We start from the raw sequence: 27,446 nt of genomic DNA, 5'->3' as shown, positions 1-27,446 counted from the left end.
AAAAATACTTTCTTTGTTAACGCCACCAAAGCTTTGTATAATCTAAAAACTTGAAGGTGAACATATTCTCACTTGGATTTGGGTTCGGAGAAAGCGATGAAGTCCTTGTGGAAGTAGTGGACCTGCATGATAGTTATGATGAGGAACAGCGTGGGTGTCAACAGTTTCACGAACAAGTCCGCCGGGTGGTACGGCTCCAGTCCTAAGTCGTGTTGTCTGAAATCAGATCATTAGAAGTGTTCATACGCACCTATATGCATAAAAATAGCGCTGGTAATAGTGGGTAGAGTCACAAGTAATTAGAAGACCCTCTCAACTTGCAGCCACTTTTGATAGATGGATAATATGATGTACATCATGTTAGAAAGGGATCTCTCTATCGGTTTTTACGACGCACATTTCTATGTTTTCATTGCTTCCAGTCTAACATAGAATTTATTTTAGAAATTAATTGATTCATCTTATGCTGTCTACGCAGACAAATACACTGCGTTGTATTTGGTTGCAGCCAGCCTTCATAATTCCATGTACGTACGTGGATAGGGACCGCCATGTCGACGCATGTACAAAATCCGAATCAGTGTTTATGACATCTGAAGACTTTGTACACGAAACAAAACAACAATAAAGTCCATAGTTTTGAAGTCAAATTGTGATCACGATAAATGTAGTAATTGATGAACATGGTAACTAGCATTCATTGTGTTCGGAAATGATATGATTGCCGTATTATGAAAATAGAGCATTTTATTTTCGTCTATCCTTCACACACATCACACAGTTCATCAGGTTTAAGTACATCCATTATGTTAGGCTAAAAAAAACTGTTCGGATAACAAATATTACAATGTACTTACAATTTCTCGTTGATGTAAAGATAATGCTCTATGGTCTTTGAGAAGTTGTCGAACTGGTACACGTATATGAGTATGAGATTGATCATCGAGTACACGATAACCACCACCCAGAATATGGTCATCAGCCGCCTCCACCAGTACCAACTGATCTGTGGACATTCATCGATAAATAATATATCGTAACACGGGCGAAAGGCAAGAGGGAAACCACTGCCCTATTTTTCCCTAAAAAGTGGCATGGAAAATGCTACACCGACAAGAGCGTGGCTCTTAAATTGATGATGATGATGATGAACATAATCTCATGACTATACAGGGCGTTAGTGAGATCGTAAAGAAGACTTTGAGGGATGATTGAGACCATGATTCTAAGTTGATATCAAGTGGAATTTTCCGTCGCAAAAGTATGGAACTGAAAATAAATAAAAAAAAAAAACAAAGAAAACATGAATTTGTTGACAGGAAATTCCACTTGATATCAACTCAGAATCACAATCTGAGTCATCGCGCCTCATGAGTGCACCGCAGATTATAATCTGAGAATTATCTCTGATGAAGAGATTGTTAACGTGAATAAATAGATAAGTTCCGCTATTTTGAAACGATAGAGTAATTACAAGGACCATAAACTAATTTCTTGTGAAAAATAGTTAGGTACATTATTTTTTATGCCATATAGTCAATTATTTTATTTAGTCAACGATTTATTCAGTTTTCGTTCTGGGTAGAGAATGTCTCGTTACAAGCACCGACGACATTAATAGATACGATAACCCCTTACAAAGTAAAAAAAAGTTAAACAACAAAAAATTCATAAAACTCACTTGGAACATAAGTATGAATGCGAGGAATAGGAACATATAGATGATCCTGAATATGGTCATGCGTTCACCGGTGATTCCGATGACAAACAGCATGATAACCACCACATAGATCCAGTACCGCGCACACGCCGCTCGTAGGAACTCTCCCAACACGCGGAGCAAACGGGATCTGTTGCCATCTTCTTTCTGGGCCTCTATTACTGGCAAACAAACGATAAGAGGTAAAAAATGTTAGATTATGGAGTATTTAAGGCCGGAAGCACTTTGGACGCGTTTCCGTGTGTATTGCAGACGTGTATATACCTACGTACGGACACGCAGGAAGAATCTCTATGAAGAACTATGGAAACGCCTACCCTTGGTGTGAGTTGGTCGTCATAGACTAATGTTCGAATACGCGCGAGTAGTATTCATTCAACATCACATCTAAATTGCAACCGGCCTGTTGTGTTTGTGTATATTCTATGTCTTTTCATAAAATATACGAAACGTCGCAGAGGCAGAGTGTACACCTCGTAAAGGATAGTTTAATTTTACGAGAAAGGTTGAAAAGTGTTTTTAAAAGGTTTTCAGTCTACCACCATGAAATATATATTGTATTTTCACGTAGCATGGCATTGTATTTAGAGTTTATGTAACTGTACTGGTTCCGAACATTCCGATATCAAAAACATAAACAAGCGGCAAAGAAAGAGGGTAGACAGATATGTCTGCCCGTAGAAAATTATGGATCTACCTACTCCACTCCAATCTCATCAGTCATCCCGTGATCATGGCACTTGCAACAGTGTCGAAATATCGGGAGTCTCATATCCCCATTTAAACGCGGTAAGAACCCGTTATTATGTGTTTTAATTTATGTAACTATTCACATAAATAAACGGGATAAATGCTAAAACAAACGATGCATATTTTATGCCATTTATCGATTAGGAATGTGGTACTGAAATCAAATAATAATATTCTTGACAATTAAACCATGCTTACTGTTAAATGCCTTGAAGACTTTATCGTGTGATCACAATAGTTTATTGCAGTAAATGTCCATGCAATTTTATAGAAGGTGAAAGATTAATTTAGCTGACAGATCAGAATAGTTATAAAAGAAATACTTCATTACAAAAACAAAACTATCGCACTACTAATTTTGAATAGTTTCCATATGTTTTCGAAGAGAAGAAAACAGTAGTACCAGTTTAGCAGCGTTTTTAATAAGCGTGTCTCGCATAAGATAAGATCGATAAGAGTCTTAACTAAACTAGTACAGGAAAATCGTATATAGAAGACATGTGGTCGAAGAAATAATAGATAGTTAGGTAGACAGATCCTAATATTGATTGAAGCCTAAATGTACTAAGAAAAGGAAATGTTATAAAACTGCAATTGTAGAACAGAATGTGTAGAAGTTATTACTGTCTGATCACTAATGCTAGCGTTAAAGTTTTAAAATTAGTATCTGGAATAGAAGATAGTGTTAAGGTTAAAGAAAGTGTAAGCTGTAAAAAAGAGAAAAATATTATTTTATTTAAGTTACCATTCGCCAGACCTGTTGCAGTATAAAAATGGTAAGGAAATTTAATATTATTAATTACGACGATAAGACTGAGAATTAATACAGTTTCGACTCAACAGTATTAAAAATCCGTCAAAGTAGAAAAATATTCTAAAACTATGGAGTTTTGATTAACTTTTTAGCTATTTCGTTTGCGGATTATTAGACCTTAAATGATATGTACTGACCACTAGCCGCAGTAGACACAGTGAGCTGCAGCGGCGCAGCCATGTCGGTGATGACGGTAGACTGACGTCGCTCCCGGATCTCCTGGACGCGTTGACGTAGCGTCACCCAGAACATGCACGTGAACAGAGACTTGATGAGCAGGGGAACGCACGGCTCGCCTTCTGTACGACCCAGCCCGATTTGCCGGAGATTTACTTCCTGAAACCAGAAGAGTAGTTATATTAACACTCGATCTCGGTCAAGATACCGGACACGGGATTCGATTTTCTATCGTTTAATAGTGTGGGACTGTAATCCAATTTGAAGTTGTCGATATTTTTCCAACGCAGTTTACCGAAGTCGATACTCGAGCTGACTAACAAGCTTCCAGCGGTTCGAAAAGCTAAGTACACGGATCTGCACGATAGAAGAAGAAACGAATTATTTCGCCACACCACACAATGGCAAGTGATCGATCCACAGAATATGCTTAAGTTTTTCGGGCAAGCATTGTAAGTAGGAAGAGAAACTTACCGTAATATTAGAAGGCAGTTCGTCTTCAGTGAGATTCATTCCAAACACATACTGTGAAAGTAGAAGCAGCATGGCATATATCACCAGAACGGGGCTGGTCTTCAACATAAACGACCTCTGATCCTGACACAGCCATACAATGTTCGCCCACATTAGGAACACGAAAGTCAGCCACGAATGGTACATTATACTCCACGCCATCATCGTTATTGTTGTCGCTATGTATGATGACCTGGAAATTGTAAAATGAAGATGAAGTTATTCGACACCAGACACAATCAATAAAAATCCGTGCGTTACTATTCACAAAAATCTGTTGTTTTATGAAATCAGAATCATTTATTCAACGTAATTATCATGGATAAACTTGTTGAAGGTCAATGTAACATTTTTGAATTTACGTCATTTCGCAAGGTGTTATGGCTGAGGAGAAGAAATGACAAGAAACTGCAACAGAAACACATCTTTTAAAAACCAATGACGGTATAAGTACATTACAAGTTATTTAATAACTAGAGGAACACATTTAATATCAGACATTTTTATCATTTAGCTAGTCATTGATCTTATCATAAGCTGTATTACATAAAGTAAGCTTCACATGAGCTTTAATTTTTTTTTGCTGACAAATTTAAAATATTATCTGGTATTTTATTGTAAAATTGTTGTATTTTGTTTTATTGTAAATTGGGAATTGTTGGTGCGTGGTGGAGTATGCTCCATACCCCCTCCGGTTGATTGAGGGGAGGCCTGTGCCCAGCAGTGGGACGTATATAGGCTATTTATGTTTTGTTTATTGTAAAAACGTATACATAACCCCAAAACAGATGAATTTAATTTACTTAATCTAGAATTTTGAATAGCAATTTTATTTTTATTTTATGTAGACGCAACGTGCAAGTATCACGATCATAGCTTTTTGTGGGAATCCAACCCGGGACATTCAATACAAAACTCTCATTCTTTCAGCGAAAGTGCGAGGGTGACAGACAATCCGCATGCGTTCTTCCTTACTCTTTAGTGGCATACGGTCAGTTATTGAATTGAATTGGGCGGAGAGTTACCGTTCTATACGTAGTATTATTCTTTATTCTCAACATCACTTAGGTTTGATTATGCACTGCATTAGATTATCGAATACTGGTTATAACACTGAACAAATCTTCTGTTACCTGATAATAACTTGGAAGAAATCTACGATCGCAGCGAGGATATCGTCTACAAGGGTTGGCTCATCATCAGCATACCCGGATTCTGTAATTACATCACATTCACAACGTTTGTAAGCCATATAAGGAACTATTTACCGTATATGAGGGGTCGTGAAGTTGATTAGACTCAAGCTTTATTGTTTATTGACAAAACCTTTTTCTTGAGATAAACAGTACAGTTCAGTACAAAACGTCTAACCAGGCCATGATCAACTGGGCTAATAGCCACAATTAACAGGTTGGCTACCCCTGCAATATATCGTATCAATACTTCATCAATGATTCCAGCGCGTCACATAACTTTCTCTATATTTCGACGATTTGACTATACCTTATTACCCTTGTAGGAAAGAATATATTGTAAGAAACTCACCATCATCAGTGACGAGCACAGACCCCATGGAGTCTTGATGCAGTTGCCGCATAGTGGACCCTGAGCGAATGCTCGACCACCGTTTGGTAGGGCTCACCGTTCTGATCAGCTATACACAAATCCAATACAGTCAATCATATGTTTACAGGTGCCTACATAAATATACCATCTTTTTGAATCAATATTTTCTATCATGTACCAAGAAAATGAGAAGAATGTACGTGTATGAAGGTAATCGCGAAATCTTTAATTCAATAAATTATAAGTTTTATAATGTTGATTCTATGTAAAGGGTGACTAAAAGAGTCAAATTACGTTATTATGATGGTATATTTATCTAGTAAATTAATGCATTAGCAGGCGCATCATAAGATATATTTATCTATCTTCAACTTTATTTCTAAAGCGCCTGTTGATTTTAACTCTACAATTTTACTTATAATTCAATCAAAACTTTTATGCATTTTATCTAATCTAAAACATGAATACACAAATAACACCATGCAATGGACAATACAGGATTATTCATAACATGATTAAATTTATTATCAACATAATACATAAAAATTACATATAAAAGTGGTGAACATGACACGCAATGGATGAACGATCGATGGTTTCGAAGGTTGCAGTCAAGCATTGAGAGTGTACCCAGTGAACAATGTCACACAGTCCAATCTATGACGTCACAATCCCTCAAGACATCCCACACAACAATCAAAGAAGAAAATAAAAAGAAATACCTACAGGAGTGGTCTCACTGGCGTTCCCGCTGAAGAGTGCTTTGGTATCTATGTATGAAATTGCAACCTACAAAAGAACGAAAGCAGGTTGCAAAAATAAAACTGAACAATTTTGTAATATAACATAACATGCCAAAGTAAATTTGAACACTCACTTGTTAGCACAAAAGCGGTCATGCGTCTTCAGTACTTGGCCATGTTGCCATGTAGTTTAATATGGGATTGTTAGAAGCATACCGTCGGATATTTACAGGATGTAATGACTATTTACACTGATCACTAATAATACTAATACCACTACAATAAACGTCTAAATATAACCGAGAATAGAACATAAGACTCACCAGCTAATTCCTGTGAAACTACGTCTATCATGATCCCACTCAAATCTTTAGGTGAATATCAAACCCAACGACTTGAGTCCTTGCTACAAATACTACTGATTATCTAAAGACAATATTACAGGGAAATATCTACAAATATATTCACAATGTCGCCCTGCCTGTTGTCCGCTTACTTGACTCATTCGGGCTCGCTTAGTGGCACTTTTCCATTTGTCGCGGGCGGTTCGTCGGCTTGCTCGATGGAAGGATACGCCCCGCATCAGAGAGCCATTCAGCTTACCGCTCTCTATACCCGTCAACGCGCTTTTTTTTTTCGTCTACTCCCATAGATAGCACAAGAGAAAACCAGTCTCTAATTATTACAATTGTCAGTAGCGGCCCTTACAAATAAGCAGCGGACAGTACGTTAATTTGAAGTAGTGACATGTAAACGATACAATACCAGTAGTACGTCAATTGAAACTCTCTCTGCTTGTTTGTAAGGGCCTGGTTTTGTAGGCGTTATTTAGCGTTAATAACTGCTACCAATTGGAAATTATTGAAAGAAGCATAGGTAATAGGTACGTGTTACTTGGGTCTTGGTTAGTCAATATCGTCACTGTTACCACAATTCTAGTTATATCTATCGTGCGTGTGATGCGTACCTTTGGTTTAAACAGCTCTCTCGATTCTATGGCGAGTACGTAGTAGGTGAAAAGTATGACTAGAGGACTCGCTAGCGTGGCCCAGTGTCCATCGTCCGTTACTTCGTAAGTAAAACTGTGACTGACGGTTTCGTTGATATCTACTAGCTTTGTTAGGCCGAAATATCTGTAAAGATGAAATCAGTCAAATAATATATACTAAATGATTTGTAAATCTACCGTTTAAGTTTTTCATTTAAATAAACTAAAAAAAAACTTATGTTAAAATATTCGCAGAAATTAGAAATAGCTCTTCGATTTCAGAAATACAAGTTTAACCACAAGAAAAGATTCAAGAACATAAATAGAAAACGAAAAATACATTACTCGTCTTTAAATACCACTTGTTTTTTTTAAGGTCGTCACAAACGAAATACTTAGATACTTATACAACTTTAGAGTAACGGATCTAGTGATCAGATATACCAAGATTTTAAAGTAACGTACATACCTGGCAAAATCATTATCGGGCGCGTAGAATTCGATAAGCCACTCGCATTGATAGACCAGCAGCACTATGACGTGTATAGCCATGATAGCCATGACGCAGCGGCCGACTACAGCGAAGCCCTTCTCCAGCGGCTTGCCCAGCGCCCACGCCGTCGCCGCGCCCATGAACACCAGAAAGTACAACCCAGACGTGACGCTCGGACGAAGGATACCAGAGAACATGATCAGGAACAGGCAAATGTATTTTCCTGCGAATATAAAGAGGGATAATTGATATCACGGTGGTTTCATGATATGTGGCAATAGGCACTCTATTACATGGGCCTCTATAAGATAAACATAGCTGGCAAGAATATACAGGCCTGATGCTATGTTATCAGCAATGGCTGCTACAACACTGGACTGGTACAAAAACATAACATAAACAGCCTCTACACGTCCTACTGCTTGGCCTCCGCTTCATCAACCAGACGGAGTATAGAGCATGGTATAAGAAGACCAGGTATGCTCAATCCTATGACAAGCCGCCATTGCTAGCCCCTTGATGACGTATGTTTTACCACTGTGTTACCATTAAATTGGTATCTCCCATATTCCAAGGACGTAAATTTTATTATTGAAAATTAAGCGAATTACCGACTAATGTATTTAATTTAATATTCCTTGTCACATATATAAAAATCATTAAACTGCAAGTAAATCTTTTTCTTTTACTAAAAGTTAAAATTTTCTTGCAAAGTAAATATAAAAACATTGGTCGTGGGTAATTTATTTTTTACGAAATGGCAACGCAGTACGGTATGACGTCAGCTGGGCTAACCTTGAAATGTTAGCTGCCAGTTTTGAGCATACCTGGTTTTCTTATACCATGGTATAGAGCATCCTCCACCACGCTGCTCCTCGGAAGGTTGCTAAATTAGCAGCGAATAAAAGACATAATATATCGCATTTAGCTGCTTATCTTTCAGGGTATTTCGTAAAAACTGATAGAAAAGTAGTGTTCTTTCTATATGATGAACCATAATGGTAATAATGGACGATGGTCTGATGACAAGGAGGAAATTAAATCGAAAATACTGACTCAGATGGAACTTGAACCCGCAGCTGTTGTCAAGCTGATCACTTGTCACCGTAAAATTTATGTCCATCTCACGACTTCATATCAAAAGTGACAGCAAGTTGTCAACTGATCATTTCTGGCTCTGGCTTCAATTTTAGATACTTACTCCTTAGCACCTGCAAATTCTAAACCTTATCAGTCAAATGAAAAACATTTTTGGAACTTATACGTACCAGTAGACGTAAGAAGAGGAAACTTTTGATATTTGTCATCTTTCTTGGGCGTCTCTCCGGCCTTCGTTGTTAGGAGTCTCTTGGTTGCCACGAACACCACCACAGATGTACCGGTCATAAACAGCTGAAAACAAAACAACCGTTCGGCATACATACATAAACAGCCTATATACATCCCACTGCTCGTTTATTCGTAGCTCGGCACAGGCCTCCCCTCAATCAACCAAAGGAGGTAAGGAGCATACTCCTCCACTGCTATCAAAACAAGAAAAGATCCATTCGTAAAGACAAACACCACGTTTGTAATGGAAAATAAATATTTCCATTCATTATTAGTAACATGTGATTGAAATTTTGTATTTTTTTATTAATAATTTTATATTTTACTTAGTTTACCCATTAAAAGAAGTATCTGTGCATTCCTAGGACGTTGAATCTCCTTGCTGCCAAATAGTTACATATAGGTAAGTAGCAAATTTAAATGAAATAAAATTAAGTTAACTCTTGTCATTTTAAAATATTCTTAAGTGCTATTTATAACTTCTTAATATAGTTTTCCTTACTAACGTTCCAGATGCACAATTAAAATACATATTAACCTCGATAAGATCGCGAGAATTACTATTGTTTTAAAATATATTACTGTTGTACATCATAGTAGGTACATACCTAATAATGATTACATACATAGTCGTTTACGTGTTAATTAGGTGCAATAGTTAACCATATGTATCTGTTTACACCGGAGAAGGATTCAGCAATCGACAGGTAATCGGGATCTCCAGTCCCGCTCCGTTTCGAATGAAGCGTTCCTATATACGCAAATAGAGCACAACCACGTGGTCAATCCTCGCATTCAAACCTCGCGATAGTAGGTTGTTTCTTTCTTTCTTATTATAATAATGAGGATGACCGTTCGAAGAGGGGGACAACTGTATTTCAAAGATTTTTCTCCCCTTTTAATATCAGCTCAGCCCCGCCAATAAGTAATAAGCTCACGACTATATCTCAATAGGGATATCCACAGGTACATCCATCGTAAGATGAACTAAGTACCCCACACCTTACCGAACTTTACCGTTATATATGTATATTTCTTATCATAACAATTGACGCTTACCTCAGGAGCGATGTAGTGGACGGCCATGAGCGGGTCGATGCTGCTGTAAGAGACGAGGCCGAGGTTGAGGCCTATCTTCCGCAGCAGGTGGTGCTCGTCCAGCAGCGTTCCATACGGAGCGAACGCCGCCAGTACCGTGTGCCATACCACGTGCGAGAGCAGCAGTAGGATCGACGACACCAATGTTAACAGCAGGAACTTGCCGCGGAAACCTGAAACACATTTCTATTATGTTTTGCATTCACTGGAGACCTAAACGGACATACATAGACGAAATTGGAGATGTCCTTAGAAAAGCTTCAGTGCGATCTACTCTGCACCGGCGTTTGTGTATGAAACGATAGATGAATGTAGAGGAAGCAAGAGAAGTATGTCAGCATCGGAGCTAATGGAATTCCATAGTCTCTGCTTACCCCGGTGAGAAATAGGTGTTAGTTTATGTATGTGTATGTATGTGTCATTTACTCTTACTACCATCAAGTGACAGTAGATAAAGTCTCAAAAAGAGGGAGAGACAGTAGATAAAGTCGGTCATTCACCTCACAACCCACACGAGAGAAGAAGACTCTTACTTTATACAACTATACTTTATGGGCATTCATTCAGGCTGCTATAATCTCTATAAAGTCTATGTTCTATATACTAATTTCTAATATGACTCAGTTGCATTCTAAGATCTTATTTTCTACTTAGTGATGGACTTGGACAGGCTTGTAAAGTTACGTTTTTAAAAAAAAACATAATATCACGCTTTTCGTAACTAAGCACGGATAGGCACACGGAATAGAAGAAAGAGGTCTTTCTACTATTCTAGGCAGAAACTACGTATTAACACTACCACGTACTACACTGACCGATGTTTAAAGTGCGTTGAGACAGATCCATGTTCCTTAGCGTTTAAGGTATTATGTTCATGTTTTATCAATAAAAAAATGACAACTCTTTGGCCTTGCGATAGTATCCTAAACATACTACGAGAAAGCAATAAATTGATGAATTACTTGCGTTGCAGTTTATTGCGATTTTACATCCCAGAGCTGTTTATGGTTAAACAATTGATTAATCTATTGAATGAACTGAGAGCAATTTATTTATCACAAAGATCTAAAGTACCTTACGTCGATGAAACGATTGGGTAAGTATTGATATTATAATAAGGTCTAATATTAATCAATGCAAAACAGGGCCGTAAAAATACGATTAGGTACACCCAGGGCAAATTGATAAAAATAAGAATAGGAAGAATTACATGAAACACAAATATTATTTTAATACAGTATAGTTTATAGTATAGTGTAGTTTGTGTAGTGTAGTTTGTAGTATAGTTTTTATTCAATCTGTTAGCCCGTTGCGAGACTAGAAACCGTTTATTAAATAAAATCTTAATTATCCACATTACATAAGCTCTCATCGAATAAAAATATGCAAATATTAGTCAAATTGTTGGTAACAGATTTTAGACAGCTGTCAGCTCGACTTGATTATTCTAATGGTTATAATTTGATAAATGATACTTGACCTTCAATTATAGGAATCTACTAGGAACTTTTTAAAAGGCCTTTAGAGATTTATTTAATACGACGTCAGACTTGAATCTCTTACAAGTTACAACACTGTTATTATAAGACTGAGTAAATTTTATTTGTACAATTATTGTATTATTTCAAATTAACATGTTTGAAAAATATCAAGCGTCGAACTGAAAAGTAATCCGAAACATTCCATCAGTCCCGACTTAGGTTAGTACCGATTGAGACCAGCGTTCCATATTAAACCAATGTAGAACTGCAATGAGTAACTTCTTTATTTCATTATACAATTGATTGTGATTCGTGAAATGTAAACATCGATAAAGAATAATTTACACCTCAAAGGTAGAGCAGAAACATAATAGTAACACGAACTAAGGATGTATGAATTGGGATGCAGTATTTATTCGGGGTCTCTTGCGAGTAAAGAGAAAATCAAATCCAAAAAGTCTGATTCGGACGGAACTTGAATCCGCAGCTCTTGTCAAGCCGGGACGACCGTGTTAACCATTACACCACGATTTTACATTCGATTATTTTCCACGCGAAGAGGTAATTAAAACCGATCAGAAGCAGTAACTTGATTCTAGAGGTTATGGCTAATTGCAACATTAATCAATAATTATTAATGTGCTAGAGTCTTTATGTCCAAGTAGGTCTGTGTAATCCTAATTAGTAATTAGACTCGGGAGTATCTTTATCAAGTTTCATCATATCTTAGGACTTCCTATCAACAGGGGCTGCAAGTTATCTTTGATTGGTTGTGGCTCTATAAATCTATGCATGTATACAGAGTGTTAGTAACATCGTTACGAATACTAAAGGGGTTGATTCAGATCATGATTTTGAGTTAATATCTAGTGGATTTTTAAACGTTTTCCATTATATCACTATTTTCAAATTTTCCTGTCGGAAAATTCATGAAATTTTAGTGTGTTTTTTTTAAATTATTTTCCGTTCCATTCATTCACTTGATATCAACTCAGAATCATAATCATTCCTCAGTTTTCATCATGTATATGCTGATACCAAATCCTAAGATAGATATGATGAGCCTTATGGTGACAAGAGATCAGCGTATCGGCCATAACAATTGTCCAACGTGTTAGAAAGGACTCAATCCCTGTGTCGGATGGCGGATTATACATCATGCCCGGGAATACTTGCAGCTGAACGTGTACTACGTATTTTATTCGCTCCAACTTCAGCATAGAGGACACACTTTCAACAATATCAGCTCAGTACGTTTCTGTTACTGACCCCAAGTCGTTTCAGATAAAGCGTTGCGACCCCAATACTGTAATGTACTACTTATGCAATCGTGCGCGATTTGTAAATGTAAACAATAAGTTCACTTAAAATAGAAGTTTATACACGTGAAACATTAACACATATATTAGTTGGATCTTTAACACCTACTAACGTATAAATATTAGTGATAGCCATGATCTAGAATCCGTGATAAGAGAATGCGTAACTTACATAAAACATTGATGTATAATGTTATTTGGTTAACCTCATTGCTTCTAAACCACTAATTTCGACTTTATGAGTTTGAATTCATGTTTGGATTACAGATAACTGATATCACGTGGTTTCCAGGTTTTGGTTAATGGCAATAAGCTCGCTCTCTATGACATGAGACTTAATCATAACTGGCGAGGAGTGTGTGTACGATATACCTTTTTTCGTTATATGAGCCATGTCAGGGGCCTTTGGCGGCTCAATCATAACCCTGACACCAAGGTTGATGAGGCTGGTATTCCACCTCACAACCCACACGATAAGAAGAAGACCCTTTCGGGGGATACAAGCGTAATGCTATGATATGTTATTTAACTTTAAAAAACTGTGTTAGCACTTACAGGTTTACTAGACAGGTTGCCTGGAAGAAATTGCTATTTAGCAATAAGGCCGCCAACTGATTGACACATGTATTTGTTTTGAGTGTTGTGTTTATATGTGCAATAAAGCGTTTTTGTATTGTATTGTAAAATTAGTAAACAACATCAGTACATAATTCACTGATAAGTTTGCCAATCGTCAAGCTGACATTTAGCATGAAATAATTAAGGAAATTTCAAAATTCTTACCGGTTACTGTGCTTGCCGTTGGTACTTGTGGTAGGGGTGCTATTAAGTACAGCAGGAGATATACCATGGAGAGGCCGAAAGGTCGAAGTGCTATACCTGGAAAAGAAAAACCATATCGTTAATACAATGTAAGGCACATGATTCGTAATGATAACTGTTTAAAGCATTTATTCGGCTTTACAGTTAGTATTATGAGTATAATATTATGTTAAAATGTGTAAAGTATAGGTACGTACATAATAAATATTTATAATCATGTAGGTGTGTTCATGTAAACTCGTTAAAATATATATGTATATGCGCTCAAATACCTTTGCAAAGCCCATATTTTTTAATAGGCAAATAAATATATTTAAAAGACTAAATGATTAATTTGTTTCCTTGACAGATCGTAGACACAGAACAATTATTTGATTAATTCAGAGGCACTTCAAAATTGATAGTTTAAGCTGATCTCAGACCTTCGTGACTGCCCACAAAAACATGCGACAAGGACAGGAAAAAACAATAGGTGAAGAAATACTCAGTAGTGAAAGAGACAATAAATCACTACACGTTTCTAATAGGACTTCAGCTGCCTTATGGACTGCCGGTTCAGTGGCGTTATGTATTACAGGCCTTGACCAAGCTTCCATTTGGAATTAATAATCCCGAATGTTTATTCAAAGCCCGTTCACTGTCGGTGTTAGTCGAAAATATTTACAGCAACGAACCACACACTTTCGAAACCGCTCTCAAGCTAAAATAACATATCGCTATACTCAGATACGATAAACTATAAGTTATTGTTTCCAATTCCGCGGTGATTGCGTGAACACCACAGAAATAAACATAAACATTGCACCAAGCTTAAACAAGGATTGAAATTAAGACCATGAATAATGTAAATAATATAAAAATCTAGTTGCCAGTTCGTTATATCATCTAGAACCATCTAATCTTCATATTATGGTATTGTAATTACAATATACGCAACTGCTTAATACAGTATTTTGTACAGTCAGGTCAAAGTACATGTACAAACTTAGATTAAAGAACATAATAGATTTGAGTGTCTAATCCATTTTGTATGAAAACTATCATCGCCACCGGTTTGACATCTGTCATGGCAAAATTGGGCGAAAGCTCATCATCATTAATTTAATAGCCACGGTCTTGTCGGTGTATCATTTTCCATTCCAGTCTATCAAAGGCAAAAGCTACTGAATTTAAACGGATTTTTTGACTAGCATTTTGACATTTGTATGGTAAAATTTTCGGCGATGCCTGCCCCGTCTCATAGAAGTTCTATTCAAAGAGAAATCGACCTTCTGTTTCATGCATACAAACAGCTAAACGGCAACTTAGATCCATTGGCCTATATAAACGTGGAAACCACTTTAAAAGGCTTTAGGAGTGTTGGATGGTTCATAAAAACTAACAAGTAAGTAGCAAAAATGACTGCGCGTCGCGAAGCGGTCGCGACAAAATGTCACACTAACATTTCGCCGTGGGGATTTGTTCCACACGGTATGTTTTGTATTTCGCCCCATTTCACCGTGCCGCCGTCTCGCACCTCACCGCCTTTATTCTTTCACGTTGCGGAGACAGACAGCTATCAATTATCTAAGAATAACTATACTATGTAGGTACGAGTATGTATGTTAAATACACAGTCTGATACAAGACTGCCAGCAAAAATGTTACTCCCACACTTCCTGTAAAATGTCGCAATCGCAAGAGGCGTCTCAAAGGATGTGACAGGAAACAAGAAATGGACAACGTCCTAATTTTCAAATTTAACTTATGATGTAACCTTAATCTGGTGTTGGTAATGATAAGAACCCATTCGTTAGAGGCAAGATCGAGAAGTTACGTTTTGTACACTTCGAATTCACCATATTTCGGTAGGATATTTATTTTAATACTTATACATATACCTACATGTAAGGATGTCTAATCATGGCTACAAAGTTCATTCATCAAGATATTCTTGGAGATGCCATTCCAGTTACAAAGAACTCCCTTGATTCACTACACGTTGTCATCATACAAGAATGTCAATATTTGTGAAACGCATTTTACACACACTTTTTTGTCAGCTGCATAGGTATACAGAATTAATTAATTAGATGCTTATAGGCGCTAACCAGTCGCGCAATAGGTACCTACGTTTATTACGACAAAAATATTCTTACTATTTACACGTACCTGACTCACCTCCTTATCTAAGAAACATTTGAACAGTTTCTCATGCATGGCACTCAGGGTTTTCTAAAACGTCTTGTTACCCGTTGCGATTTCACATTAATATGTGAAGAGGATGGAATACAACAGGTTTTAATCAATATTCAAATAGAAAAACAACATACGTGTGTACTTGTGTACATAACACTATACAGAGTCAATCTCTATATTGTAGAAATCGTTGGAAGATACCGAATATTTCTAGTCTCACATCTACAGCTGGTGTAGGTATATCTTGGCTACTATCTATGTATGCCTTGCTTAGTGCTTGGGTACAGTCATGAGCAATATCATGTACCCACTTTAGAACCCTGTCGCACTATCAAATTTGACATTTAATGAGACTTACGGTTTAATTTGTCAAAAAAGTTAATGTGACATGGTTTCAAAGTGTATACATATTAGTACTCTTGACCGTACAAAACATGTACCTATTTAATAGTAAAAAGGAATATATTCTGTGTCTTTGGACGGATGGGATCTTAAGCACACACCATACAATCACCCAATAAGTATACCTAATCATAATGTTTAAAGTTATGCCGAAAACGGGACAATGATAAGATACGAAAGTCAACAAGTTAAAAGAGATGGATTGTATGAAGAAGGGCCTCAATGTACATAATTAATTATTCAATGTTGAACAACTTATATTGAATTTTATCCTTGATGTACGAGTTATCAATGTTACAATAGTAAACAACGTGTCTACATCAGAGTAGGGAAATTAAGAACATTTAGATTCAATCGATGAAGACTGGGATAGTTGCCAGCTACGAGCGACGGAATGCAGAGGTCTTTCAACCCATGATTTTATTTTCATTTCCTCAACTTTTTCGTATGCAAAATCCATTATTTAAAGGTAATTATTATATTTGGGAAAGTTTCCAAAATGCTAATGCTAGTGTGCCTGATTTATAAAGGAATTAATTTAATAGTATTCCACCTTATAACCCACACGATAAGTAGTAGTAATGTAATAGTAGCTGTTGTTGACGTGTAGATCTCGACGAAAGGTTTATTAGACCTCTGAGTTTGTCGCAATCAGAATCTTCCCTGCACTTGATACTTTGATAGCACATAAAGTACGTCTTAAACTACTTGAACTTCAATATTACACACATTAGAGGCGCCAAGTACCAAGTGCAAATTGCTGACCTTTACTTAATGCCACTCCTCAAATTACTCTAGAAGAGGTTAATACTTCTGTGCTGCATCGTTATGTCTAATTAGATCTGAATGTGAAACGCCATACATGCACTATGTCCTCAGGGTCACATTAGACATAGGACTGGCCAGCCGCTGCATACATAATGCAGCCCATTTAGACCCACATCATCACATTACTATGATAATTGAAAGAATAATTGGAAGATAAGACGTCGGTACACGTTCACGGAAAAGTAGCTAATTGCAAGAGGTGCCAATACATGAATCACTTTCTGATATCATGAGAACTGTCTGCATGAGATAGACAACCTGAGTATCTTACGAGTCAGAAGACAGTTTGTCCTACATAAATCTGATCTGTAAGTTAGGGGGCAGTGGGCATTGGAGCATTGCCCACACTTTTAGAAAAGGCATATATGATTGTAAAAGACCTACAGTTGTAAATGCTAAAAAACTTTCGACAGAAAACAATAGCACGAAAATTATAGATAGTTTCTAAAAGTAGTAAAGTTCTCCATTGGCCTGTGTTTATGTTTTTGTATATAAAATAAACAGTTCTGATAGTATATCATAAGTGTAATAATATTTGTAGCAGATAACGGAACGAATGAAGCCTAATGTAATTTACGAACCCAACAAAATCTAGGCCAGACAATGATAAACTTTTTGTTTTATAGTAGGTGAATATTGCTGTAAGTTTATTTCATCTACGTTTAATGTTCATTTGTCAGCAATAGTAGCAGACCAGCAAAACGATCTAAAACTTTAGGTAAAACACTCGTACTCATCCTTTGCGGCGTACAGCTTATAAATAAGTAAAACCAATCGCTAAGTTACGAATTTTGTTTAATTATGTTAAATAATATGTCTTCACGTTCACTTCTCTAGCTTGATAATTATGAAGCAATCCAAAATCTTTTGACCTCATTTAATCTTGTCGTGTTTTATTATTAGATACAGTAAGCAGACAGACAAATTTGTAATACAAATGTAAAAGAGCTTTAACACCATTCGGCGTTTATCGTAAAAAGGCTTTTAGCATAAGAGAACAAATATGGATAAAATCGATACACGTTATCTCTATATTGTATGAGCACGACACGTTGATTACACAGATAATGATACTTGTATAACCGTGTCAAGCTAACGCCATAATATTGAGTTAACCTTGTGACGTCACTGTAATGATGGTCAGCAGACGCATCTGTTTCTCATACAGCCAAACCTTGATGACGACGGAACTACGTAGAGTAAGAGCATTGATCTAATAATGTTAGGGTGCAGCCGACTATACTACTCATAAACTATCTTATATCTAAAAAAAAGTCGCGACGCTTATCGATAAATCGAAGCAGAAAAGTACAGTTGACGCATAAAGACCCCCATAAAACCCTTTAGAAGCGTTCTTGGAAAGTCTTTCTCGAGTGCATCAAAGGAAACGTTTGGTTATAAAATATGCACATACAAACGTCAATCATTGTTCGAGGAAAAAAGGAAGGATCGCAACGATTCTGTCATCCGTTCATCGGAAACTGGTACAATAGCAGCTGGAATACATGCGCTGACACAAAAACAAACTAAAAATAAGTCGAATTTCTAACTCGACAACGTTTGAGCGAAATAAACGTATTTAGATTGAAACTTTACACGAATACGAGCCAATTTACGTAACGTATTCTAAATATAAAATATAAAACATAAATAAACTTTAATTGTAATACAACGGCTTCTTCAAAATAACAGATCGGCAGCTTCAAGGAAGACCTAGCATACTAAATAGAAAGGTAATTATACTGGAACAGTTGATATTGATAATGATAATACCACTAATTTGTAGCAAACGAACAAAAAGGTTAAAAGAACAAGGATATTGTTTTACGTTAGGCAAAATGTGTTCATAACTCAAAAATGCATAATGATGTAATTAACCACAAACGTAGCTAAATAAACGTACTTTGTCGTGGCCAATTGCTACTGTACTTAATACAGAATGTCTCGTAAATACAAACAATAAGAGCTTATATACCTCTCATTGCAAGACACAGAACTCCCTTCAGGCATCGTAAACAGTATGAATCAATTAGGTAAGTATATAATAAAAAAATGTACATCTAATTCCAGATATTTGGGATCTTTTATAGATTGTCAAAAGCCCTGAGGTACTTACTTTTTACAGTTTTATTATACAGTTTATATTACCCGGGATTTACCCTAGTACAGGAGTTATAGCTAATCTTGTAAGAATGTCAAATGACAGTTAAAATATATACCAATACTCCGTCTGAACCTGGTTTTATGTAAACAGTTGTAAGTTTTTTTTCGAATAAAAAAATATTATTAGGTATTATTATATACGTAGTTACGTTTATAACCTAACAGAATGTGATGCACATTTTACGGGACGACCTGTTTACGAGACGTGACAGACGTGAATGTCTGCGTGAAAAACATTATAAACAAACCCACTGCGATTCTAAAACATATTTAAAGTAGACCGGCTAATAATATCAGCCATGCGTTGGTGATATTAATATTAACAGTTTGCCAACACGATCCACATCACTGAACTTACAGTTTATTTGACTATTTATTACTTTGTGCTACATATATTATTATTTATAAGTCATTCAGTACAATGTAATAGAAATCATCTGTAAAATAAGTATGTAAAGCTTTTCTGTCACTTGCTATTATGCGAATGTTATAAGAAAAGCTGATAATAATGGATAAGGGCTGGAAATATAAAAATAGTGAGTGACATAAAGCGTATCATTATGTGAAGGACCCTACACCATAATTGTTATGCTATCGTATGTCACTGTAAGAAAACTCTTAAGATAGATTGGCATATGACCACGGATATCTCCTAAAGATTACTATTCTGAAGAATGTCACAGAAACATTTTCTTATTTCATACTTTTCAGAGGGCGACTTTTCAGTTGTTGAATTAGTTTTTAACTTTTTTTTACGTTCAATGACCTTTATACTGTCTGGGAATATCCCTAATAAAAAAGCCCAGATATTTTGAAATACTGATTTAATTTGAACATGCGGATGTTCAAAATAATTAATGGGGAATTCACTTCCGAAATAGAACGGTCACGACATTTACTGCCACGCAATTATAGTTGAAGGAGGATCCTCATTAGGTTTGTCTATTAGCAACAAGAGTCTCTAAGTAGTACAAGTGTATGTAAAAAAAGTTTATAGGTTATATACTACCTAGATTGTTCACAGAAACGTTCCATGCACGCATAAAAAAGATCGACTCTAAATAAAAAAATCTGGATTCGGATCGTCACGGATGAAGATATAAAAATCGGTTTCATCATCCGGTACAAAGATCGACCAAAATATAAAGTCTAAAATTATTAATGTTTATATAGGTGATTAGTTAGATACTTCAATTATGTAAGGTGGTAATGAAACGAAGCGATAAAGAAAAACTTACAAGTGTTTATTCATATGTTTAAAATTAAGTGTAAATCGATAAATTATAGCCGAATTCGAGTGAAAAAATAATGAGCCGGTATATGATGAGATCATTGTTAATGTAGGTTGGCAGTTAACCAGTTGAACTGTGGTGCGACCTTGTGAATCACCCGCCTGATAAGGCATTGCATGCCTACCGCCAAATGTGATACACGCCGCCTGTCGCGACTACTGACCAGACCAATATCAATATTTGAATATTTTATAAGTATTATGTTTTTAACCACAATCACTTTTAAATACATTTCATATTAATTTATAAATAGTATTTTAGTAAATTATTTATAACGACAGTTGTTATTTATAACGACAAACTGTTTCATCTTTATCTGTCTAATGTTTCTCGTGGACATAATGGTGTAGATTCCATCACACACCGTCTAATTTTTTTTTAAGTTATACCTGTCATTTTCTTATTCGCCGAAAAAGAAAGGGACGGATAATCGACGGGCATAAAATTTATGGAATACGCGTCAATTTTATGCAAAAATTTAAACAACCATCTCAAAATTTTACATTGGCCAACAGGCCGACAGAGTTAAGTTGATAGCACACGTCAAACGGGTTGCATATCAGCGAGATGCCTATTTCATTCGCCCGGTTTATTCATTGATTTTAAAAGTAATATTTCTCAATTATGTATCTGTCCCTTTCCTTTTCGGCGGATAAGAAAATGACAGGTATAACTTAAAATTAAATTAGGTGTCTGCAGGAATCGGGGCCAATATCTTATGAACTGAACTACATTCGTAATCTATCATCAAGATTTTCAATTAAAATATTAATGACCATTAACCTTTTGTCGTTTACATTAAGACCAACAAAGGGTCAACCAATCACAAGAAATGTAGCCAACGTTCATAACATTAAACACGATTCCCATAAAACAATTACAAAGTTGTTGTAATGTTTTTAACCAAAAGTTAAGTGTAGAATGACATCATCTGATACTATTTCCTGTACTGCCAGTCAGCGACTATACTAAAAAAGTGTTTTAAAAAACAAAATAAAGAGGCAACCATTGCCAACATTACGGTTCAATGGCACAGCAAAATTAGCAAGGAACTTCGTAAATATGACATAATGAATTGCAAATGTTAGGCCAAATTAAGATTAGTTGTAGAGTCGCTATTAGACTAATGAAACACACATTCAGGTTAGAATACGATGTTTTCGCTAATTAATTCACTATCCCGCCCATAATGCAAGGTCTGCTGTTGATTTTGTTGTTTCGTGGAATTGATTTCGTTTTTAATACGGCTAAGTGGCGGATTTATATGTAATTAAGTGGCAATGCGGTGGATATGGCGGGCAAGGGAGCTGTGCGTGCTATGTGAGCGATTACGCCGCGAGGGAGTGTTCGCGAATATCCTCGTTTGACTATAATACATACAAACAGAAATGAAAGCTTCGCGTGATTAGTTTACTATAGCGTCATGCTTACTTTGTAATTAAATTTCTTATTCCATTACCGCTGCTTTCGGTTTTTTTAATATTTTATTTAATGGCTTAATAAACTAAGAGGAAGTAAGCCCGGGTACAATAGTGTCCAGCCTATCCATCAGATGCATTTGCAAAATAGACGCAGGATGTCAGGCTGTAGTAAATGGCCCATCAATAGCAGAACTAATTTAATTTATCGCTCTATCAGCTCATAATTTTCTTTAATTACCTTGTGTGTAATTACCTTCAGAGCAGTTATTTTCAACCTATCACACTCTTATCACTCAAGAATACTTAATTCGAAAGTCTATGGCGACTTGGCGAGGCTAATACATAGCATGGCTTTAATAGAATACTTTGAATAGGTAATATCTGGGTAATATCATATTTTCACCTGCTAATTGGACAAAAGATTTGCACACACTGTGACTGATTGCAAAGGTCAAGGATAGTAACATATTTTGGCGACCGCCGCGTTATCATACTAGTATAGGTGTAAAAACAAGTTTTCATCGAACTCACGCTATGTATCCGTTTCAAAGCGTTTTATGATCCATAACCACAACACCCACCCACGTAATTGACGCTTTATGAACCCCATCTACTACTGGATATTTCGTAGAAAGCCTCGTAACAAATGTTCAAATTTTTATAATAATATGGAAGAGAGAGCGAACTTGCTTACATTTTCGGATGTTAAACCGATCGTAAATGTATGGCAGATCGAAGTCAAGGGTATTCGTAAGTATAAACGTTCGTTTCTCTTTATTGGTGATGCAAGTAATAATTAAGTCGTTATTTGAAATAGTTAAGGTTAACTCTGAATTCGTCCGTACTGGAAACTAGAGGCGTTCTGATTGTTTATCTGAGCTAAACGAAACAATAACAAAGCTAAGCACCCTTAGCTGAGATTCCTAACAGTACATACTACAAAGGTGAAAGAAGGTATCGAGTAGATTTGGCGAGGCAGGCAATCGAAGTCTGAGAGTCGGCGACATTCGGCGTCGAAGGGTCGGAAGGTTTAATTAATGGCGTTTCGCGAACCGGGCGCGGCCCATTAGTTGGGCAAACATCGCGGTCTCACGCCACTCTGTAATGTACTCACGTGGACTTTCACAGCCGGCTTAGTTTGACGTTTCAAGTTGATTTTTTTTGTGTTTTAGTTCGATATATTTGCAGGGTCAAGACTAAGGGACTACTTCATAATAGCGATGGTTTCGGTCACTTCTCAGTCTCCGGTAAAAAAAGGTCACCTGGTAATAACGCTACATATATTTGTCTTTTACAGACGTAGGACATCGTGAGACCTACTGCGTATCAGGGTAGGTGAATGATGAATGAATACCGTACGGGTAAGTAGGTTTACACACGATTTTTTGTGTTAAAAGCCGTGCAGTAAGCTAAATGGTTGCTATGAATGAAACTATGGAAAAAGTAGAGTATTTAGAGTCAGTTTAGATTATCTTCCTTTTACTTCTTAATTAAAAACAATAGATTCAGTATCTACATATTTAGTTAGTTATTTATTGAATAAAGAATACAGATTTATTTATTTATTTATTAATAAATAAATACAGATATTAAATACACATATTAAAGATCTCTTGCAGAGTCGTTAAATAAAAGTGTAAATATCTATCGTGTGCAAGTACAAGTACTAAGTACAACTACCTAGGTGCTTGCATGTGTGTAGTGTAGTCATAATCAGATAAGTATGTAGTTATTGTATAACGATACTAATCTATGTCTAGATACTAGCGATAGTCTAGAATACAGTTTAAAGTTGGTTCTTATTTCTCATAACTAACAATCTGAGACATAAAAGCATTGAGTGAGCTCGCAGGTATGTCCAGCTGTTTCACGGCCACTAATCAATTTAATTACGTCTTCACGATAGAACGATAAGAAGAATATAATATACTACCTTTGTAATACTTACCTTATCTTTTCTTACCTTTGTAATGGACCAAAGAAAAGGTTTAGTACGATCTACTCTGAACCGGCGTGCGTGTATGAAACGATTGATGATTGTGGAGGAAACAAGAGAAGTGTGTTAGGATCGAAGCAAATGGAATTCCATAGTCTCTGCTTACCCCGGTATGTAATACTGTATTTCTCTACAGAATAAGAAATATAATATACCTACCACTTCGATATCGTGAAACTTGTTTCAAATGTCGCCTTGTTACTTATAGTGACTCTCACTTTCCTTGATTATACCTTTAGCTTGTGACTTATGTGATTTATATTTAAATAAACGGCATTTCGTTGACGACCTCGACAAAACCTGAATAAGTACAGTATTTAAGTCTAGGTACTAATTATATCATACGCAATTTCGTTACACGTAATACCATACGTTCCGGTAAGAAAGTGATTTATAAATGTAGTGTTCATGCTATATGTAAGAAAAACTAAGTAATTTATTGATGTAAGTATAATGTATATCGCTTACTCCGAAAATCATCGTCTTGCTACGATACCTACGATTTATCAACAAAATGTATAAGCGTACAAAAATCAGAACACGAAAATTCCATTTTGCGCGTCAACGACATAGTAATTCGTTAGGTGGAGTTGTAAACAGAGGGCCGGGCAGGTAATGTTCCAAATTGTCGGATTTATGGGCCATATGGGAATTAGGGTCAGGACGTGTGTCCTTTACGAGTATAGCAAGCGTTCAACCTGCCTTGCGAATCACGATGGAAACCATTCAGAAAGGTCTGTCACACTTTTACAACGTACCTACCCAGTTAGGTCGGGCGAAGATCACAAATGAAAGTAATTACGACTTCATTCTATTTTGCGAATTGTGACGCATCTAAAGCCGTCGTATTATACTAAAAATACGGAGCCTTACAGTTCTACAGTACATTAAATAAATCCGATATCGTATTTGCATATTTCCCGCTATGTCTTGGCACGCGACTTTTAAGACAGTTATCAAAAATCTTTGTGCTAACATTGTAAATCAGATCAGTGAGGTTGCGTGTGGCAAACGGCATGCAAATTTCACGGTATCATCAAAGGGCCCGGTGGCAAGGCCACGGCATGTCGGTCATCGGGTCAGAGTACGAATCGCGAGGACGCGCCCAGAAACAACAGGCGCGCCCACGGGAGGACACATTACTCCTTCCCCGCAATGCGACGACGCGTGGTCACCGTCGCCAGTCGCCACAGACTTTGAATATGTTTAGTTTCTTGGCACATAACGCCGACTGTGCTTCCATGCTTAATTTCAAAATTGCCATTGAAAATGACATAGCTCAGTTATGGCATCTAAGCTGAGCGATGGGTTTCTTGGACCTTATATATTGTAAGTTACCTTGATTGTTATGGTTTTTCTATTTTATTATTTATCTAGGTGAGTAGAAATTTATGTTTATTAGATAAGCGCATCTCGCCATCAAACGTAACAGTTTGGTGGGTTAATATTGTAAGAAATAAAATTGTACTTACCAATTTAACAATAAAAAAAAAAAAAAAAAACTCAAAAACTATTGCTCTTTTAGAACAGTATACGAATTATATTGCAGAAACCTGTGTTCGGAGCAGGTATAATTGAAATTAAACGCGTTATATCGACAATCGGGTCAGCCAGGTATTAGACTGAGATGGGCGCTATAAAAGCTATTAAAGGCCGTCGCAAAAAGTGCCTGGCTTCGACGTGTTCGACACGTGGTGACGTCAGATTTATTTCGGTAGTTGAATGCAGTGAGGATGGAATACATAATATTTTGACGGCAAGCGGCGCGATTAAGCACCTAAACCGCGCGCCGGTCCAGATCAGACCATGACGTCAAAAGTTGTCGCGGTTTGCCGGAAAATGCACAGTAACATTGTAAGCAAGCACATAATTAGAATGCCAATACATAGAAGCCAAGAATATGCTTCAAATCATGTAAAAATAGGTAAAATAAAGCTCTAGTAAAAAAAATCATTGTTTTGAGTGTCAAGTTGATTAGGTATGTTGCAAATATCCGAAAAACTACACTATCATTATTTATTTTCACAGGGATGATGTCTATGTTCACTTCATGTCAGTGTTTGCTTCCAACAAGAATCTAGTTAGATTACTTTAACCGGGTGAAGGAACTTACTAAACAGGAGAGCCCCTGGCAGCACTACGCGCACCAACAGCAATGTAATGTAGTAGCTCGTCATGGTGTTCCCTGAAAAAAAAAAAGAACAAAACATTTTCTGATAAAAAATCCTGCTTAAGTACAGAAATCACAAATGAAAACATCAAGTAAGATACCTAATTAGCATTCACTTTTTCGATATTAAAAGTATGTACCTATCTACCAAATATAACTAAATTCTAATTCAATTTAATTATTAACAGTGTCTAAGTTTGAGGGTAACTTAACTAATGGGTCAATTGGGGAAAATATGTTTTTATTTGAAAAAAGTAAAACAGTTTTTTAAATAATGCTTTGATATACACAAATCGATTCTGGTTCTCTATTTAATGAAATCCTATATTTGCAGCATGCTCAAAAACATTTCATCAAGTACCTAGTTTTGCTTCATGTTAACAATTTAAACATTTCGTATAAAACAACAATTCGATTTTCGAGACAGATTTATATGCTTTTTATTTGTATAATAGAACACGACGTATGCTTAGTTACAGTAGATATATAAAACTTTTTTTTTAGAAATCGGAATATGTACCTATATGGAAGCCTATATGGTTATGACTTGATTTTAACGTAAGTATATTGTACATGAAGTATTAAAGTTGTCGTCGAGTTTAACTTGCCAACAGAAGCACCAGCGGGTAATCATTTGCATAATTTTGTCTTAGCGCTCGCCTACAAACTTTAAAAATATAAATCATAGAATAACGAACGCACCTGAAGTTGGATTTTTCGCTGGTAAATCAATTATGTCACTTCATTTGCACACAACCACATCCAATCTATAGTCATAATTCGAAAGTATATTTCTATAAAATAAATTCGCATTATTTTCGCACATTTCACGACATAACTGATTTTATAGTGGACAAAAACACAAACAACACACTCCACGCCCGCGATGACACTTGTCCGAAAATACGAACTGTCAACAGAATAATCGAATTCTACCAAAATGTTGCTACAACAAATAACTACGGTAGTTTGATTTTTATGTAATTGTATGAAAAAGTTTTAAATTTACTGTCTTTCGAATTCAAAGAGCAGTACCGATTGAAAGCTGGCTCAATGCAGATTTGTACTGTTTGTAGACGTAAACCTACGCTGAAATTACATTTCTCTTCGTCTTATTTTTGAAAGTAACATTCTACCAATCTATGAATTTCAATGGCAACATTATAGGGTTGATGGTGTAATA

At 36.3% G+C, this 27,446-nt stretch overlaps 1 protein-coding gene across 1 annotated transcript in view; it reads right to left on the bottom strand.

Annotated features, from left to right (window-relative positions):
• Positions 1–27,148, bottom strand: part of LOC126367866 (piezo-type mechanosensitive ion channel component) — a 56,215-nt gene extending 29,067 nt beyond the window's left edge. The window contains exons 1-15 of the mRNA XM_050011648.1: positions 26,966–27,148; positions 26,207–26,278; positions 13,775–13,870; positions 10,153–10,364; positions 9,033–9,156; positions 7,741–7,987; positions 7,251–7,416; positions 6,780–6,923; positions 5,520–5,628; positions 5,108–5,189; positions 3,936–4,167; positions 3,422–3,620; positions 1,682–1,881; positions 858–1,006; positions 73–216 (exon numbers count right to left, since the gene is read on the bottom strand). Of these exons, the coding sequence (XP_049867605.1) occupies positions 73–216; positions 858–1,006; positions 1,682–1,881; positions 3,422–3,620; positions 3,936–4,167; positions 5,108–5,189; positions 5,520–5,628; positions 6,780–6,923; positions 7,251–7,416; positions 7,741–7,987; positions 9,033–9,156; positions 10,153–10,364; positions 13,775–13,870; positions 26,207–26,270 (2,168 nt within the window). The 5' untranslated portion in view covers positions 26,271–26,278; positions 26,966–27,148. The remainder of the gene's footprint in view (positions 1–72; positions 217–857; positions 1,007–1,681; positions 1,882–3,421; positions 3,621–3,935; positions 4,168–5,107; positions 5,190–5,519; positions 5,629–6,779; positions 6,924–7,250; positions 7,417–7,740; positions 7,988–9,032; positions 9,157–10,152; positions 10,365–13,774; positions 13,871–26,206; positions 26,279–26,965) is intronic.
• Positions 27,149–27,446: the final 298 nt, after the last annotated feature.

Source organism: Pectinophora gossypiella, chromosome 1 (genome assembly GCF_024362695.1).
Source record: "Pectinophora gossypiella chromosome 1, ilPecGoss1.1, whole genome shotgun sequence".
Classification (NCBI taxonomy): Eukaryota; Metazoa; Arthropoda; class Insecta; order Lepidoptera; family Gelechiidae; genus Pectinophora; species Pectinophora gossypiella.
This window is presented reverse-complemented; position numbering and strand designations above follow the sequence as displayed.